The sequence below is a fragment of the Xenopus tropicalis genome, chromosome 7 (assembly GCF_000004195.4).
Source record: "Xenopus tropicalis strain Nigerian chromosome 7, UCB_Xtro_10.0, whole genome shotgun sequence".
Lineage (NCBI taxonomy): Eukaryota > Metazoa > Chordata > Amphibia > Anura > Pipidae > Xenopus > Xenopus tropicalis.
This window is the reverse complement of record NC_030683.2, coordinates 114,654,086-114,671,995: the sequence shown is the minus strand read 5'-3', so window position 1 is coordinate 114,671,995 and position 17,910 is coordinate 114,654,086. Positions and strand designations below refer to the sequence as shown.

Below are 17,910 nucleotides of genomic sequence, written 5' to 3'. Positions count from 1 at the left end.
TACAGGTACTGTTTTATTATTACAGAGAAAAGGGAATCATTTTTAAAAATTAGAATTATGTACTTATAATGGGGTCTATGGGAGATGGCGTTTCTGTAATTTGGAGCTTTCTGGATAATGGGTTTCAGGATAAGGAATCCCATACCTGTACCAGCTATGTCAGCTAGATGGCAACCCTACCAACAAGTGACCCTTCAGCTGTTGCTGCAGCTAAAGGTGAACTGGCACAGGTTGTACAGCATATATGTGTATATATATATATAACTGCAGCACACAAATCCTGCATTCCCTGGGCTCTAGCACAAATAAAGGAGTTGCAGGATCAGAGATTTAGTAAGTATAGAATGCTATACAACTTATGAGTGGAGGAAGAGGAACATGGCGCCCTGGGATGCTACCTCATGTATCCTATGCGCCATTCATAACTGACCCCCAGTACATTTTAGATGAATTTCACCAAGGGACCCTGCCTATACATTAGTTACAATTGCCTGTGTATAGTGGTATTTCTGTGCAGGGGCTTGGTTGTTGTAACTTGTTGGGACCTGCCTAGGGAGAGATAGCTGTAACATGACAAAAACAAAGTTGATCCATGCAACTTTTTACATGCCTCATAATAATCTACATTGAGTCCCACCCCTATAACTGTACAAACATAACAGCAACCCCCATGTCATATGGGTGATAATGATCCATCCGAGGCATTTCTGAGAACCAATTTCATGTGAAAGGGCATTTAAAAAATCCAGGACTGGATCATTGTCTTCCTAATGACACAGAGGAGTTGAATGCTGCAGACTAGACAGCATTCTACGCAGCCATGTAGGATGCATCTAAATGGATTGCTAGCTTGTAGATATTATATGTAGATGTGAGGTGGCAAGTGTATTCAGGAAAAGAAATGTTTAAGCACAGGAAAGAACTATACTTCAGTCCTGATCCGGTAACGGTTTTTGGATTGTATGCTTGGCACACCTGTCTATGCCTGATAGGATTGCTCAGTCAGGGTGACTGCTAGCAAATGGAATTTAGCCCCGCTGGGTGCTTGTTGTGGGAGCAAGCCTAAATTGTAAGTGCATATGTAATACAGGACCTGTTATGCAGAATGCTTGGGATCTGGGGTTTTCTGGATAAGGGATCTTTCCATAATTTCCGTACCTTAAGTCTGCTAAAAGTCATTTACATATTTAATAAAGCCAGTAGGATTGTTCTGCCCCCAATAAGGGGTAATTATATCTTAGTTGGGATCAAGTACAGGTACTGTTTTATTATTACAGAGAAAAGGGAATCATTTAACCATGAAATAAACCCAATAGGGCTGTTCTGCCCCCAATAAGGGGTAATTATATCTTAGTTGGGATCAAGTACAGGTACTGTTTTATTATTACAGAGAAAAGGGAATCATTTAACCATGAAATAAACCCAATAGGGCTGTTCTGCCCCCAATAAGGGGTAATTATATCTTAGTTGGGATCAAGTACAGGTACTGTTTTATTATTACAGAGAAAAGGGAATCATTTAACCATGAAATAAACCCAATAGGGCTGTTCTGCCCCCAATAAGGGGTAATTATATCTTAGTTGGGATCAAGTACAGGTACTGTTTTATTATTACAGAGAAAAGGGAATCATTTAACCATTAAATAAACCCAATAGGGCTGTTCTGCCCCCAATAAGGGGTAATTATATCTTAGTTGGGATCAAGAACAGGTACTGTTTTATTATTACAGAGAAAAGGGAATCATTTAACCATTAAATAAACCCAATAGGGCTGTTCTGCCCCCAATAAGGGGTAATTATATCTTAGTTGGGATCAAGTACAGGTACTGTTTTATTATTATAGAGAAAATGGAAATCATTTTCAAAAACTAGAATTATTTGCTTATAATGGAGTCTATGGCCTTTCCGTAATTCAGAACTTTCTGGATAAGGGATTCAGGATTAGGCATTTTGCCTAAAGACATTGTGTAATGTTTGTTAAAGTGGAGTTTGTTCTGAGTAACTAGAAAGGCCCTTATCCCTCACCCCATCCTGTGTTGTTGTTACCTTTGCCTCCCTATCTCCCTAGCTCTCACAAATGTCCCATTATGGGCTCTAAATGTAAATACTGTGAGTTATACTAATAATACTTATGCTGATACAAAATGTTTTTGCTGCCGAGGTATTGGAGGAAGCCTCAAGCCCAAGGAGCCTTACATTACATTGAATCCCTAACTGCGAAGATGTTGAGGATTTCTATTATGGTTTTGGGACTCTCCTTTGTGCATTGCTGGTCCCTCTCTCAGGCCCTAACCTGTGCTTTCTGTGAGCTGACTGAAGCTACTGATTGCTTAGAGTGCCCCATAATATGCCAAGATGAGGAAACGTGCTACACAGCCAAAGGCATGTTGCTGGGAGTAACTGTGCTGCAGAGCAAAGGCTGTATAGGATTCCCCATGTGCGGCCGTAAGGAAACCCAAACCCATTTCGGAAACAGCTACGTTCTGTCTTACACGTGCTGCCAGGGAAAGCTGTGCAATGGTTCTCCTCCCCAGGAAAGACTCTCCCCCCTTATCTTGGCATTGGTCTCTGCCCAGTTGCTGGGCTGCATGTAACAAAGCAGAAGAACTGAAACTTGCTTTGGGGGAGGATCAGATGGAAATGAATCACTGTTTGGGTTGTGGTTTTTGAAAAAGCAAAAATAAATGCCAATAATGCATGGTGGAATGAAATATAAAGGTTGCTCCAGTTCCCTAAACCAATAATAAGTACAGTGCCACAAAAAAATCCATCTCTCCCATCATTTCCCACCTATTACTCTCTCATGTTTGCTGTCTGGTTGCCTAGGTCCCTGACCCCAGCAACCAAAATAATCATTCTTAATGTAGCTAATTTTATATTGTTGCTCAATTATCTTAAATATGTTTCTGAGGTCCTTTCAAATTTTTATTTCATTCTGACTATGAGACTGCTGCCAGGTTGCTAGGAAAAGTAAACCCTTGCAACTGCTATTTCAATTTAAAACTTGATTGCTCCCCAAAAAACATTTTCATTATCTATTACAAAAAATGAAGACAGGTTTCAAAACTGCGGCATACATGGTAATGGTAAATTATCCCCATCAGCAATTGATTTATTCCTTATAATTCAGAATGTGCTAATCTGCCCGATGATGGGTGCCATATCAGGGAACACTGGTGCTGTAGCTATGCATGTAGTTTTTTGATGGAACTACGTTATTTACATATTAGTAAATTACATATACATTAGTAAATATGACTACACTACAAATGTGATTCTGTATATTACCAGTTAACTCGATCACTCATGCCCAATCTGTTGCTGTCATCTCCTCCCCCAGATTGCAAATGTTGCAAACCTACTGCTTTGGGCAAATATCTTTCAAACACTACACAATAAAAAAAAGACTCGAAGGCTTTGCTTTCTGGCCACTGTGCTGCATTCACACTTCAACAAGGCAAAGCAGTGTTACCTGAGAGTGCCTTCTCGTAATGTTTCCCCATCGTCACAAAATTCCGTAGGCTTGGGTTGAACTGGTCTAGTATGGCCTGTAATAAAAAGAATGGTAGTAAATATATGAATGATTTTGACACGTGTATTACGTTGCTTTTGTGTGTGTCGGGTTTAGGTGCTTAATGAAATGTGAAAAAAGCAGATCAAGGGCCAGTGACATACACATGTTGGGCATTAACAGGCTCTGATCTGATCAGTCAGCAGTCACCTGATACATTGGATTAAATGGAAGGTTATTTATCCATTCTACTGGTGATCTATATATATCTATCAATAATAGTTAAGGAGATCAATATGTCCAGACTATTTTCCCATACAGAAACAGGGGCTGAATATGAAAAAGGCCAAATGTTTAGAAGCAGAAGGGCCCATTGGGAGTTTTCCAGGTATTCTGTATGGATTCAGTACATTGATCACATCAGTGTATGTACATGATCACTGGCAGTGACTATCCAAAATATTCAGACAGCTTCCAAAATGTCCAATGATCTCCTTATTGAAATACTGGGCAGATCTGCCAGAGTAACCATTCTTCAAAAGAAATACACACAGATACATTTATTTGTATTTTTATATATATATATATATATATATATATATATACAGTGGTGTGAAAAACTATTTGCCCCCTTCCTGATTTCTTATTCTTTTGCATGTTTGTCACACTTAAATGTTTCTGCTCATCAAAAACCGTTAACTATTAGTCAAAGATAACATAATTGAACACAAAATGCAGTTTTAAAATGAAGGTTTACATTATTAAGGGAGAAAAAAAACTCCAAATCTACATGGCCCTGTGTGAAAAAGTTATTGCCCCCCTTGTTAAAAAATAACTTAACTGTGGTTTATCAATTTCAATTTTCAATTTCAATATCAATTTGTGTAGTCACCCCCAGGCCTGATTACTGCCACACCTGTTTCAATCAAGAAATCACTTAAATAGGAGCTACCTGACACAGAGAAGTAGACCAAAAGCACCTCAAAAGCTAGACATCGTGCCAAGATCCAAAGAAATTCAGGAACAAATGAGAACAAAAGTAATTGAGATCTATCAGTCTGGTAAAGGTTATAAAGCCATTTCTAAAGCTTTGGGACTCCAGCGAACCACAGTGAGAGCCACTATCCACAAATGGCAAAAACATGGAACAGTGGTGAACCTTCCCAGGAGTGGCCGGCCGACCAAAATTACCCCAGGAGCGCAGAGACAACTCATCCGAGAGGCCACAAAAGACCCCAGGACAACATCTAAAGAACTGCAGGCCTCACTTGCCTCAATTAAGGTCAGTGTTCACGACTCCACCATAAGAAAGAGACTGGGCAAAAACGGCCTGCATGGCAGATTTCCAAGGCGCAAACCACTTTTAAGCAAAAAGAACATTAAGGCTTGTCTCAATTTTGCTAAAAAACATCTCAATGATTGCCAAGACTTTTGAGAAAATACCTTGTGGACCGACGAGACAAAAGTTGAACTTTTTGGAAGGTGCGTGTCCCGTTACATCTGGCGTAAAAGTAACACAGCATTTCAGAAAAAGAACATCATACCAACAGTAAAATATGGTGGTGGTAGTGTGATGGTCTGGGGTTGTTTTTCTGCTTCAGGACCTGGAAGGCTTGCTGTGATAGATGGAACCATGAATTCTACTGTCTACCAAAAAATCCTGAAGGAGAATGTCCGGCCATCTGTTTGTCAACTCAAGCTGAAGCGATCTTGGGTGCTGCAGCAGGACAATGACCCAAAACACACCAGCAAATCCACCTCTGAATGGCTGAAGAAAAACAAAATGAAGACTTTGGAGTGGCCTAGTCAAAGTCCTGACCTGAATCCTATTGAGATGTTGTGGCATGACCTTAAAAAGGCGGTTCATGCTAGAAAACCATCAAATAAAGCTGAATTACAACAATTCTGCAAAGATGAGTGGGCCAAAATTCCTCCAGAGCGCTGTAAAAGACTCGTTGCAAGTTATCGCAAACGCTTGATTGCAGTTATTGCTGCTAAGGGTGGCCCAACCAGTTATTAGGTTCAGGGGGCAATTACTTTTTCACACAGGGCCATGTAGGTTTGGATTTTTTTTCTCCCTAAATAATAAAAACCCTCATTTAAAAACTGCATTTTGTGTTTACTTGTGTTATCTTTGACTAATAGTTAAATGTGTTTGATGATCAGAAACATTTTGTGTGACAAACATGCAAAAGAATAAGAAATCAGGAAGGGGGCAAATAGTTTTTCACACCGCTGTATATATATATGTAAACCCCTCTGAATATAATAAGAGCCCCTGTCTATCTGCAAATAAGCACCTTCATACGAACAATGAGACCACACATTTGGGCTAATTCTGTAACACTGTATCCAAGCACAACAGCAAGGTCAGAGCGAAGATCACTTTCTGGCATTTGTGGTACTTTTAGCAGTTCCGGAGCATCAGAAAGTCTGAATGTTGTCTGATGCATTTGGGAATCTTGAAACCAACCCTGTACGGTTCCCTTGTCACGTCTTTCATTGCCAAAAACAAATTCCCTGTTGAATACAGAGCAGGGTTTGGATAGAGTATTTGGGTCATGGGATAGGGACATCCACACTCTGTTGGCAGAAGACAAATATATATATATACATAGATATATTCATGAAATATATTAATTTCAAACAGCACCACAACACAAACAGTGGTATTCAAAACACTAGCCCCAACATATGCCGTAGAGCAGTGATCCCCAACCAGTGGCTCGGGGGTAACATGTTGCTCCCCAACCCCTTGGATGTTGCTCTCAGTGCCCCCAAACCAGGGAGTTTTTTTTTAATTCCTGAATAAAAACAAGATTTCCTACCAAATAAAGCCCCTGTAAGCTGATAGGGTGCATAGAGGCCCCTAATAGCCAATCTTAGCCCTTATTTGGCACCTCCATGAACTTTTATGGTGTTGTGTTGCTCTCCAAGTCTTTCTAAATTTGAATGTGGCTCACGAGTAAGAAAGGTTGGGCCCCTGCAGTAAGGTGTCTGACCAATACTGACCAACAACACCATGCTCATTAACATCAAGCCTGCCTGATCAGCAAAACAAACAATATCCATGGTACACACATACTATTGGGATAAACACCTGAACATTAAAAACAGAAAAGTTTGACTATTTATTTATAAAGGGCAAAAAGCACTGGAGCCTGAGCAGGACACATAGACAATTTTATGACCCCTGGAGGAAGCAGAAATCCCCTCCGTCTGGGTGGCAATCTTTAAAGGAACAGTAACACTAAAAAATGAAAGAGCTTTAAAGTAATAAAAATATAATGCACTGTTGCCCTGCACTGGTAAAACTGGTGTGTTTGCTACAGTAACACTACTATTATTTATATAATAAGCTGCTGTGTAGCCACGGGGGCAGCCATTCAAGCTGGAAAAAAGGAGAAAAGGCACAGGTTACATAGCAGATAACAGATAAGTTCTGTAGAATACAATAGTGTTTTATCTGTTATCTGCTATGTGCCTGTGCCTTTTCTCCTTTGAATGGCTGCCTCCATGGCTACACAGCAGCTTATTTATATAAATTATAGTAGACTTTCTGAAGTAAACACACAACGTTTACCAGTGCAGGGGAGAAGCACATCATATTTTAGTTACTTTTATACACTCATTTTTTGGTGTTACTGTTCCTTTAAGGCAGACCCTATGCAACAAAGAGGTAGAAATGTTTGGACTCTATAGCAAAGATGTAGAATACAAATGCATTTCTGTAAAATATTAAAAGTCCCCACTGTCTTCTTATCAGTGCAGATAGAATTATAATCACTTTCACATTTAATCTTGCCAGTAAAAAAAATATATGTAGATATCCCAACATTAATTGGCCCCCAAGAGCCACATGTGAAAAGAGAGAGTCTGAACAGCCTTTCAAGGTTGCAAAAAAGCTATTGATTGAATAAAACATCTTATAAGGCAACGTTTGGAAGCCCCCCTGGCAAACGAAAACTGCTACAGTTCCAGCAGTTCATTCATATTTACTCTTGTGTTCTCCGTAATAACTGCCCTGGGGAACCGGAGCAGCTTCAGACTTGCACAGACATTCTCTTCTGACATTTCTCTTCCTTAACATTTGTGCTTTCCAAACAGCTGGCATGGAACCAAGGCATCCTGGCAAGTCAATCGCTCCCCTATAAATGTAATTTGTACATTGGTATGGTCCCCCTGTGTCTGTGTGGGTTTCCACACAACTCCCCCCCTACACCCCAAACATATTGGTAGCTTAACGGGCACAAGTATATGTATTAGAATGTAAGCTCCTCTGTGTAACAAGATAGAAAATAATTTCCTGAGACATGAGATGATCACTTAGAGGAGGCAATATGCCACTTTTTAAAATCAGGATCCATTTTAACTTCATTTGCCTGAGTATATTTCGGAATATTTGCAGGGGATGCCAAAAGTCATATAAACCCTGAAAATTATTCCTCAGGTACAGGCAGCATCCTGGCATGTTGAAAGTTGCAGTTGAGCACCAGCTTGAGGACTTCACAGCTGCAGGTTGGAAATTCCTGAAAAAGCCGTCTATTTCACTCTACTGTGCATGTGTTGGCCCCGGGATCGCAAAGAAAGAAGACAAAGGGAAGAGAATCGCTGGCTCGCAGCTACCCCAATATAAAATATATTAACCCAATAGGATTGTTTTTCCTCCAATAAAGATTAATTATATCTTAGTTGGGATCAAGTACAGGTACTGTTTTATTATTACAGAGAAAAGGGAATCATTTAACCATTAAATAAACCCAATAGGGTTGTTCTGCCCCAATAAGGGGTAATTATATCTTAGTCGGGATCAAGTACAGGTACTGTTTTATTATTACAGAGAAAAGGGAATCATTTAACCATGAAATAAACCCAATAGGGCTGTTCTGCCCCCAATAAGGGGTAATTATATCTTAGTTGGGATCAAGTACAGGTACTGTTTTATTATTACAGAGAAAAGGGAATCATTTAACCATGAAATAAACCCAATAGGGCTGTTCTGCCCCCAATAAGGGGTAATTATATCTTAGTTGGGATCAAGTACAGGTACTGTTTTATTATTACAGAGAAAAGGGAATCATTTAACCATTAAATAAACCCAATAGGGCTGTTCTGCCCCCAATAAGGGGTAATTATATCTTAGTTGGGATCAAGTACAGGTACTGTTTTATTATTACAGAGAAAAGGGGATCATTTAACCATGAAATAAACCCAATAGGGCTGTTCTGCCCCCAATAAGGGGTAATTATATCTTAGTTGGGATCAAGTACAGGTACTGTTTTATTATTACAGAGAAAAGGGAATCATTTAACCATGAAATAAACCCAATAGGGCTGTTCTGCCCCCAATAAGGGGTAATTATATCTTAGTTGGGATCAAGTACAGGTACTGTTTTATTATTACAGAGAAAAGGGAATCATTTAACCGTTAAATAAACCCAATAGGGCTGTTCTGCCCCCAATAAGGGGTAATTATATCTTAGTTGGGATCAAGTACAGGTACTGTTTTATTATTACAGAGAAAAGGGAATCATTTAACCATTAAATAAACCCAATAGGGCTGTTCTGCCCCAATAAGGGGTAATTATATCTTAGTTGGGATCAAGTACAGGTACTGTTTTATTATTACAGAGAAAAGGGAATCATTTAAACATGAAATAAACCCAATAGGATTGTTCTGCCCCCAATAAGGGGTAATTATATCTTAGTTGGGATCAAGTACAAGGTACTGCCTAAGTCTATAGAAATTGGTAATTTTGAGCTTTCTGGATAAGTTTCCAGATAACACATCCCATACCTGTACTTGCAACCATGGCTGCCAGTGCCCTGAATGGTGCCATCTTGAACCTGATAGTAGTTTCAGGGTTCCCACAGCGTGTTGCATTTATGGGGAAAAAACATGTTGTTTTGCATCCAAAATTGCTTCACTGCGCTGTGGTCATATAGTAAATGGCCCCAGTATGATCAAAAGTATCCAGACACTTCTTCCTCAGTTGGAACTGTCACTGTCTCTGGAAGCAAAGTCAACACAAGAACAATTCATTGGGAGCTAATTAAGGTGGGTTTCCATGGGCAAGGCTAACATCACCATGGGTAGTGCCAAGTATTAGCTGGAATGGTCTAAAGATCTCTGTCCCTGGACTCTGGAGAGAAGGAACACCTCTCAGGTGTGAGGAATCACACTTAACCATCTGGCAGTCTCGTATAAGCGCCTGGGATTGGCAGATGCCAGGAGAACACTACCTGCCTGAATGCCAACTGTAAAGTTTCCTGGAGGAGGAATAATGGTTCAGAGCTGTTTTTGATGGTTTAGGGCCTGTTGTTCCATGGAATACAAACTTTAAAGGAAACATATTCCCCCCCTTGTGGAGCTCACTCAGTTGGGGTTAGGAAAAAGAGGTACATAAACACTACCTGAACTAAAAAATTCCTGTTTCAGCACAATATTGCAACCCCCATCCAAAAAGTAGGTTCCCTACAGAATGGGACACTGTAGAGGAGGAGGTCAAGGGAGGGTTTGCAGTGCACTGTTATGCCACTGTCTCCAACATCAGTACCCAACATCACTAATACCCTTGGCTGAATGGAAGCAAATCCCACCTAGAACAGCAGTGGCTGTTACAGATGCAAAAAAAGAGCCAACTTCATATTTAAACCTTTGGTTTTGGAACAAGACATTAGAAAGACATGAGTCTGGACAGGTTTGGCAATGCAGAATCCATACAAAAAATACCTTGCAACACTTACACAAGGGGCCCTTTTGCTCCAGGGATCCTAAGGCAATTGCTCTTCAGCCCTGGCTCACTGTTATGCTGTCTGATAATGCTGATATTTCTCTGTCTCACAGCAATGCTTCAGTAAATGGGTTATATACAGAGAGAGGGAAACGAAGGCTGATCTTATTGTATATAAGAGAGTTAAGCAGATATCACAAGATAAGCGCAGAATTTTATAGATTAAATTGTAACCCCTTTGCGTTTATGCTTGACGTTACATAGGAGAAAGCTCAGTTGTTAATGGGGAAAAATCCTTTTTCTGCCGAACAAGAATCTACTCTGGGCCTCCTTTTGTATAGCACATTTGGGTTTAGTAGGACAGACATAAATCTACTAATCTAAAAGAAGACTGTTCAGACCGTAAGAAAAGCGCAAACATTTTAAATGACAACTGCCCTCCAACCCCCTGGGGCTAATCTCTCCATACTGTGCAACATTCCTGATTGCTGGGGAAATTGTTCCAGTTTTCCAATGTACGCCGGCCCCAGTTATGCCAAGTCATGCCGCAGATCCACCCCGAAACCTCAACCTCTTTCTGCAAGTCAGATTCCTGTATGGTCCACAAAATCTTTGTCTTTGTCTCCCAGGTAGTGACCATGACATATTAAAGGACAAGTTCACCTACACTTTTATTTCTAAAGCTCCATTGTAGACACAGGCTGGTTGTTTGTTGCTGTAGAATATGTGATGCAATTCTTCTGCGCAGATTTTCTTCATTAATTAAGGTTAGCTCTAACACCATCTCCGATGCACATTCCACGGTGCAATGCTCTTACTGCAGTCAAACAGCAGATTATTCTTCCATCTTTGTCCCAAGACTGCAGAAAAATCTGGTGCTCAATGGGAACGCCGGGGAACTGTTCCGGCTTCTTAGGCTAATCCCAGTGTCTGAGCCACTGGTTGGCACCATGGGCATAGTGGGTCATTCTTAGATTTCTGTAACAGCTTGCAAAGCTTTCAAGCATATAATATGTATTGTGGCTGTCTGTAACATCAGCAGGCTGGCAATGCTTCCCCAGTCGCTAAGGTTAAAGCCACACAAGTGATTTAATTGGACTCTTGTTTCAAAAGGAATTGAAGAGCCATATCTCAAAATATTCACTATGAATTAACAGGAATGGCCATAATGAATGTAGCTTGCTCTACCAGCGAGGAGAAAGCTTGTATGGGAAGGTGTAGACCTTTGCTTCGAGGTCGAATAATAATAATAATTATAATAAAACCACATGTTTTAATGTAATTTTCCCTATCCAGTAAATGAGAGCCTTCAGCTCCTTAAACTATTCCCATACTTACAGTCCATTACTGACCCAGTAACACTGGCAAGGTGCTTAGTGGTTAAGGAGATCTAAACCCAAAAAACAAATATGGATATAAATTCCATATTTTATATATTGAAGTTTTCACACCAGCCTAAGGCTGATGTCCCACTGAGCGGCTGAGTTGCCTGTGATAGATCACCACTATCGCAGGTGACTAACCATTCCAAAAAGGCTTTCCACCAGTAACAATAGGAGTCACCGGTGGAAAGCCCTTCACAATGCTTCGGTAATCTGAAGTCGCACGAAGTTTAATCCTGCAGGCAACTTCACGTGATGCAAAGGGCTTTCCACTGGTGACTCCTATTGTTGCTGGTGGAAAGCCTTTTCAGAGCAGTTTGTCGCCACGATAGCAGAGATCTATCGGGGGCGACTCAACCGCTCCGTGGTTCTTGCCCTACAAATTCAGCATATCTTTAACAGTAATGGTCCAGACCTTCAAAGTTATGCACAGGAGCTCCCCATTATGGGAATCCTCTTTACACAGCTCAGCGTTTTTTCTTCCTGTTTGGCTTCAGATCTTCTAAACAGGAGAAATATGGGGAGACTTAAGGGCACTATTGAGAGAACTGAAGGTATGCCTGCAGCTTGAGATTAACTCTTTATTAGCCTTTCCTTCTCCTTTAAAGGGGTGTGATAATTAACTACCTCATTAATACAACAGTCATTAATTAATTGTACAGTGCTGTGGAATATGTTGGCCCTTTATAAATAAATGTTAATCATAATAATAATTAATTGCCAGTACAACCCTGATAATCCATTTGCAGGGAGCAGCCAAGGCAAGCTGGAGGAAGAAGAGTCACAGAATGTAGGTGACCACTTTGATCCCAGATGGCCCTGCATGAAAGAGATGGGGTGGGTGTGTAACAGTCTCTTAAATACACAATTGTGAGAATACAGGAGAGGTCGGCCAGAGAAAGGCACATTGCTCCTCCTATTTCCAGTTCTCACACAGATGGAACTAATAAGGATGCTCCACACACATCCAAGAGCTTGTAGTTCTGAGGCTTTAGAAGATGTTCCCAGATACAGAGGTGGGTGGCTTCGTTAATGAGCTCTCTCTCGGACTTCAGACTCCAGATATTCAGCCAGGGAATCAAAGACAGCGGCAGATGCTCTAGCAGTGATGGATGCTTTAATATGCAGACCAAGTAGGCAACCTGACTGAAGAAAAGGGCCTGCTGGATACTTGCAATGCTAAACCTTATCCCCAATGTGCCCATTTGCACAAAAATACGATGCGTACAGTGGCATATGGAACAGGGGACTGATGCAGATGCTTATTATACAAGAAAAATGGGGTCTCTGTGAGTTCAGATTACAGTAAATACTATCGACAGTAAATATCCGCTGGATCCCCACTGTGCTGAATGATAGAGGTGCATTTATACCTTAAACTTATAAACTTCTACTGACATGAGAAAGCACTACCCAGTGCTTATTGGCTCACTAGGGAATAGGCTCATTATACATGTAAAATGTTGTGAAAAAGTCCTGTTGTATAAGAATATAAATTGGATTAATTACCAAATGTGCTTCTTTATCAAGTCTCAAGCACCAATGGCACACAATTTGTGAGTTTTCTGTTTAGCAACCACTAGAGTTAATTCCATTTGGTACAGAACTTGTATCCAATGATCAAATCTACCAGGAGAAACAAGTTAGTAGCCCATTCAGGAACGTTCAGTAATTGCACAGAGCTGGGCTACGGAAATGAATCAATTTGGACTCCTTACTAAAGGTGCTGGCTACTTAAACTGTTTGAGCACAGATTAACATTTCTATACAAACTGAAAATCCCATAAACGTGCTACTTGAACTAACTGGTTTCAAAATTCCATCAGACGAGCCAAATAATGGTCAAATAATTAGTGAGATTTTAACTACCGCAAAGGCAAGTAAAGTCTAAAGGAATTTAAGGCTGTAAAGGCTGTGCCTTACTCACATGCCCAGAGGTGCAACTACTCAGGGACACAGATGGTTTCCTTCTCGCACTGCCTACATACACTCATGAGGGCAATATGTGGGTGCATATGTCTACATTCAGCAGACCAATAATGCAAATATCTAGCAGTATTAGATGTTATGTGGAGATCCCACAAGTAATGAAGAAGTATATTTGCTTAGTGCACGGGGAAACACCGAGTTAGAGAAGTGGCGTGTATCACACAGCATAATATGAACAGGTTCAATGGTACACGATGCAGTTACTCGGCAAGCATTGTATTGCCTGATATTGTCCATGCCTCATGTCACTGATGTCAGTGGTGTCACCAAGCTGCCTAACCATCTGGTACACCTAACCATCATGGCACGCTTAAGGGGTGGCACCTTGATTTCCACATCAATACTGTATCCATACAACTGACAAGACCACACTTGGGAAAGGCTATGCACATAGACAGGGGTGAGAATATTCTCTTGGATATTTCATGGAAAATAGGTGAATCCTGCTTCATGACCTCCCCACTGTGGATAAGCAAATCTACTCACCTACTTACTGGGTAAACCAGTCCACTCGCTCAACCAAATCTGAGTATGAGGCACATGTTTAGGCACTGAATACTAGAGCTACTATATGAGTATGGAAGACATCTCTTTGTTTAAAACCTGTAGTTATATAACTTAAGTCTTAACATCGCTTACCTAAGAAGACGAACATGTAAACCCAAGTGATGTCCAGTGAGCAGCTAGGGTTGCCACCTGGCCGGTATTTAACCAGCATAACCGGTAAGTCACCAGGTAGGGCCACACCGGTATTACAAATTTACCAGCAATGTACCTGCCAGTAAATATATAATGCCCTATAAATTTTTCCCTTCCCTGACCCTCTCCGCTGCCGATCACCCTTTATAACTACAAGCCACTCTCTGCTCCACCTATAACCCAGCCAATTTCCTGGCCCCATCCACTTCCCCTGCCCAGCCCACCCATTTCCCCACCCCTTACATCATAACCCTGGCCCAAAATGACATCACAACCCGCTTCCCAAGTATTATTGACAGAAAAAGGTGGCAACCCAATGAGCAGCTGTAATTCAAGGGTGTTTGTGATCAGATTTTAAGACATATATATATATATACCAGTTCTTTTCCTTGGTTTATAAGTAACAAAAATGTTTTTTTATATTGTTTTTCGTCATTTTTCCCTTTGCCATTGTGTGTGACCATCATGGAGCCAATTACAGAACAGAAACTAACCAAGGCAAGCCACCATTTGCCAAGATCCAGCGCCAATATAAAGCAGGCTACAGAAAACCAAACTTGATACTATTCAATAAACAAAATAAAATTTTAATCAAAAAACAAGATAAGCATTTACTTCCACGGCAGAAGGAATTTTCCGATTGTGGCACAGCAGTTTTTGCAGAACAATTCACAGCGCCCAATGAGTGGAGCTGTCAGGTGGAACTGTAGCTCGTATACAGGCAAGAGGATACAGGCTGCCTTTATTATAAACAGCCCACCTTGTCAATAAAGCTGAATGGATGGAGGTCTCAAACATTGTTCAAAGGTTAGCAAAATTCTAAATATAGCCAATAGCAACATATGCTGCGTGTTTAATATTCCTAGGACCCGATACACACAGAAGAAGTCCCATTGTTCCAAGACAGCTCTGCGGGGAGACAAAGCCCGGTCGCCTGAGATTTATTGTTATCCTATCAGCTGTAACTTGGGCAGAGCAGCCGGACGCAGACCCCCCCAATCAATACTGCAAACTAGAAAGGAAACCAAAGCCCCATGACAATTCATTGTTATTACCCTGCAAATCTTTCCTTTTTGGGATCAGCGGTAACTATCATTTTTTTTTATATAGTTATGGTGCCGATTTAGGTTCTTAGCACAAGAAATATGTACCACTGAATTCTAGGGAACCAGGCACACTGGCGACTGCACTGGTCAGATGCTGCAAGTTTTATACATCACATCCAATGAATGTACCCCAATGCACTTCTGCGGCATCACAAGGCAATCAAACACAAATTACAATTAAATCATAGTGTGAGTGCTGTCTTGGAGTGCAGGTGAATGCCTTTTGAGACTCCCACTTGAAGCACTAGTTTTAGATAATGATAATAATAGATAATAAATAATAATAATATAATAGTAGTAATAATAATAATAATAATAGATAATGATAATAGATAATAATAATAAAGGTCCATTGCACTCCATGGATTTATCATTTTTTGGGGGGGATAGGGCAAAACAGTCTCACCTTTATAACTACCCTCCTAATGTGTTGAAGTCCTTAAGCGGCCATAGGTATCGATAAAATCTGGACTTTAATTTGCCAATGCACAGTGTTGGCCGTGGTTCCAGTTTGAATGATCAGACCAATAGAAAGGTGACTACACCAAGTAGCCTATCATGCTTGGTAGGCCCAAAGATGGGCATACACTGGGCGATACTCTAGTCTTCAGTATCTGACCAATCAAAACGTATTGGCCAAATTTGAGGTTTGATCTGGTTCAGCTAGCAAGCCCAATTGCTCTCTCAAAAACAATCAATTCCTCATCCACAAAATTGCATAGAACAGGGGTTCTCTCAGACTTTACCCTTAATAATGCCCCTTTTTTTCTGGCACAAATATGCCATTCAGGGGACCCACAATGACCCATCTACATCTCCATTTAGAAAAGCCCCCAGTATAATGGGAGAGAGTGGAGCCCAGTTGGAGTGTCGCTTGGCACAAGTGCAGGGGGATATATATGGAAAGCAATATTCCGCTCAATGCTACTGTTGTACTTCTGCCCATAATTACGTGAGAAAGGGGAAATAAAACCCTCTCCAAATGGCATTTCTTAGTGCTCACACTTACAGGGGAAAAAAAAAAGAAAGAAAGAAGAAGAGAGGAAAAACTGTGCGGTAACCGGTTTAATTTTGAACAGATTGAGTCACATCTGTTATTTCTGGGAAGCGCCTTTTTTTTGGGGGGTGGCTGTTTGGAGAGTTAATGTAAGGGGAAGGCAAGCCAAAATAAGGTTAGCAAAGCCACGGGACCAAAACATTTTCAGACACAAAGCTGTGACCGAGACTGTCTGAGCGCAATTACAGGGAAGGAGACATGGACCGTCGCTGGGAACAATCAGCTTCTCACTGTTCTTATAGAAATGCTTATTGCATGGAATTCCTTCTACGGGCTGCTTCACTTTACAACCTGTGTCCCTCCAGCGAAATATTACAACTACAACTCCCACAATCCTCCTATAGTCTTTGGCTGGATTATTCTTGCAGTTCAGCAGCATTAGAACATCCTTCCATTGCACACAATATTGGACTACAACTCCCACAATCCTCCTATAGTCTTTGGCTGAATTATTCTTGCAGTTCAGCAGCATTAGAACATCCTTCCACTGCACACAATATTGGACTACAACTCCCACAATCCTCCTATAGTCTTTGGCTGTATAATTCTTGCAGTTCAGCAGCATTAGAACATCCTTCCATTGCACACAATATTGGACTACAACTCCCACAATCCTCCTATAGTCTTTGGCTGGATTATTCTTGCAGTTCAGCAGCATTAGAACATCCTTCCATTGCACACAATATTGGACTACAACTCCCAAAATCCTCCTATAGTCTTTGGCTGAATAAAACTTGCAGTTCAGCAGCAATGAGCTTGCATTAGAACATCCTTCCATTGCACACAATATTGGACTACAACTCCCATCAATTTAGCTGATTGAAGTTGTTTTTGACTAAGAGCAGCCTTACATCAGGCAAAGTGTGCCATTATGTAACAGTTCATATAGTAAAAGGCAAAACATGAAGCCCCCCCAGCCCAAGGCATGTCACTTCCCAGCACCATTATACTGGCTGAATGGCCATGCAAAGACCACAGATGTGCCCAGAACAAAAAGCATAGGGAGGCAAGAAATTAAATGACAATGAATGGAGAGTGGGAGGGGGGTTACTTACTATTCCCCAGCTCAGGGCACAAATATGATAGGTATGCAGGGGGCTATCCCCATCCATCACACCCAAGAATGCACCAACACAGAGGGGGGACAGGGGTCGGGGGGACAGGGGTCGGGGGTACTTACTCTGTACACATTCTCTGTCAGTCTGTTCACCTCATCGGACCTGGACATGTTGCTTGGAGGGGGGCTGCTCACATGGAACCTTGATAGGAGGCGCAGAGAGTCCGGCTTGTGGGGAGTCCCTGGAGATGAAGAGACAGACAGAAGGTGTCTCTCTGATGACCACAGTGACCACTGCCCAGGGTTACTGGGTGGGAGCTTGGCAGTGGGTGGGAGAGGGGGGCCTGGAGAGGAAGAGGGTGGGAGGGGGAGAACAG

The 17,910-nt window shown here is 41.2% G+C and overlaps 1 protein-coding gene across 1 annotated transcript in view; it reads right to left on the bottom strand.

Moving 5' to 3' along the window:
- Window positions 1–17,910, bottom strand: part of LOC100485322 (brain-specific angiogenesis inhibitor 1-associated protein 2) — a 65,250-nt gene extending 47,340 nt beyond the window's left edge. Inside the window, exons 1-2 of the mRNA XM_002935002.5 lie at window positions 17,657–17,910; window positions 3,472–3,547 (exon numbers count right to left, since the gene is read on the bottom strand). Coding sequence (XP_002935048.2) covers window positions 3,472–3,547; window positions 17,657–17,704 — 124 coding nt within the window. The 5' untranslated portion in view covers window positions 17,705–17,910. The remainder of the gene's footprint in view (window positions 1–3,471; window positions 3,548–17,656) is intronic.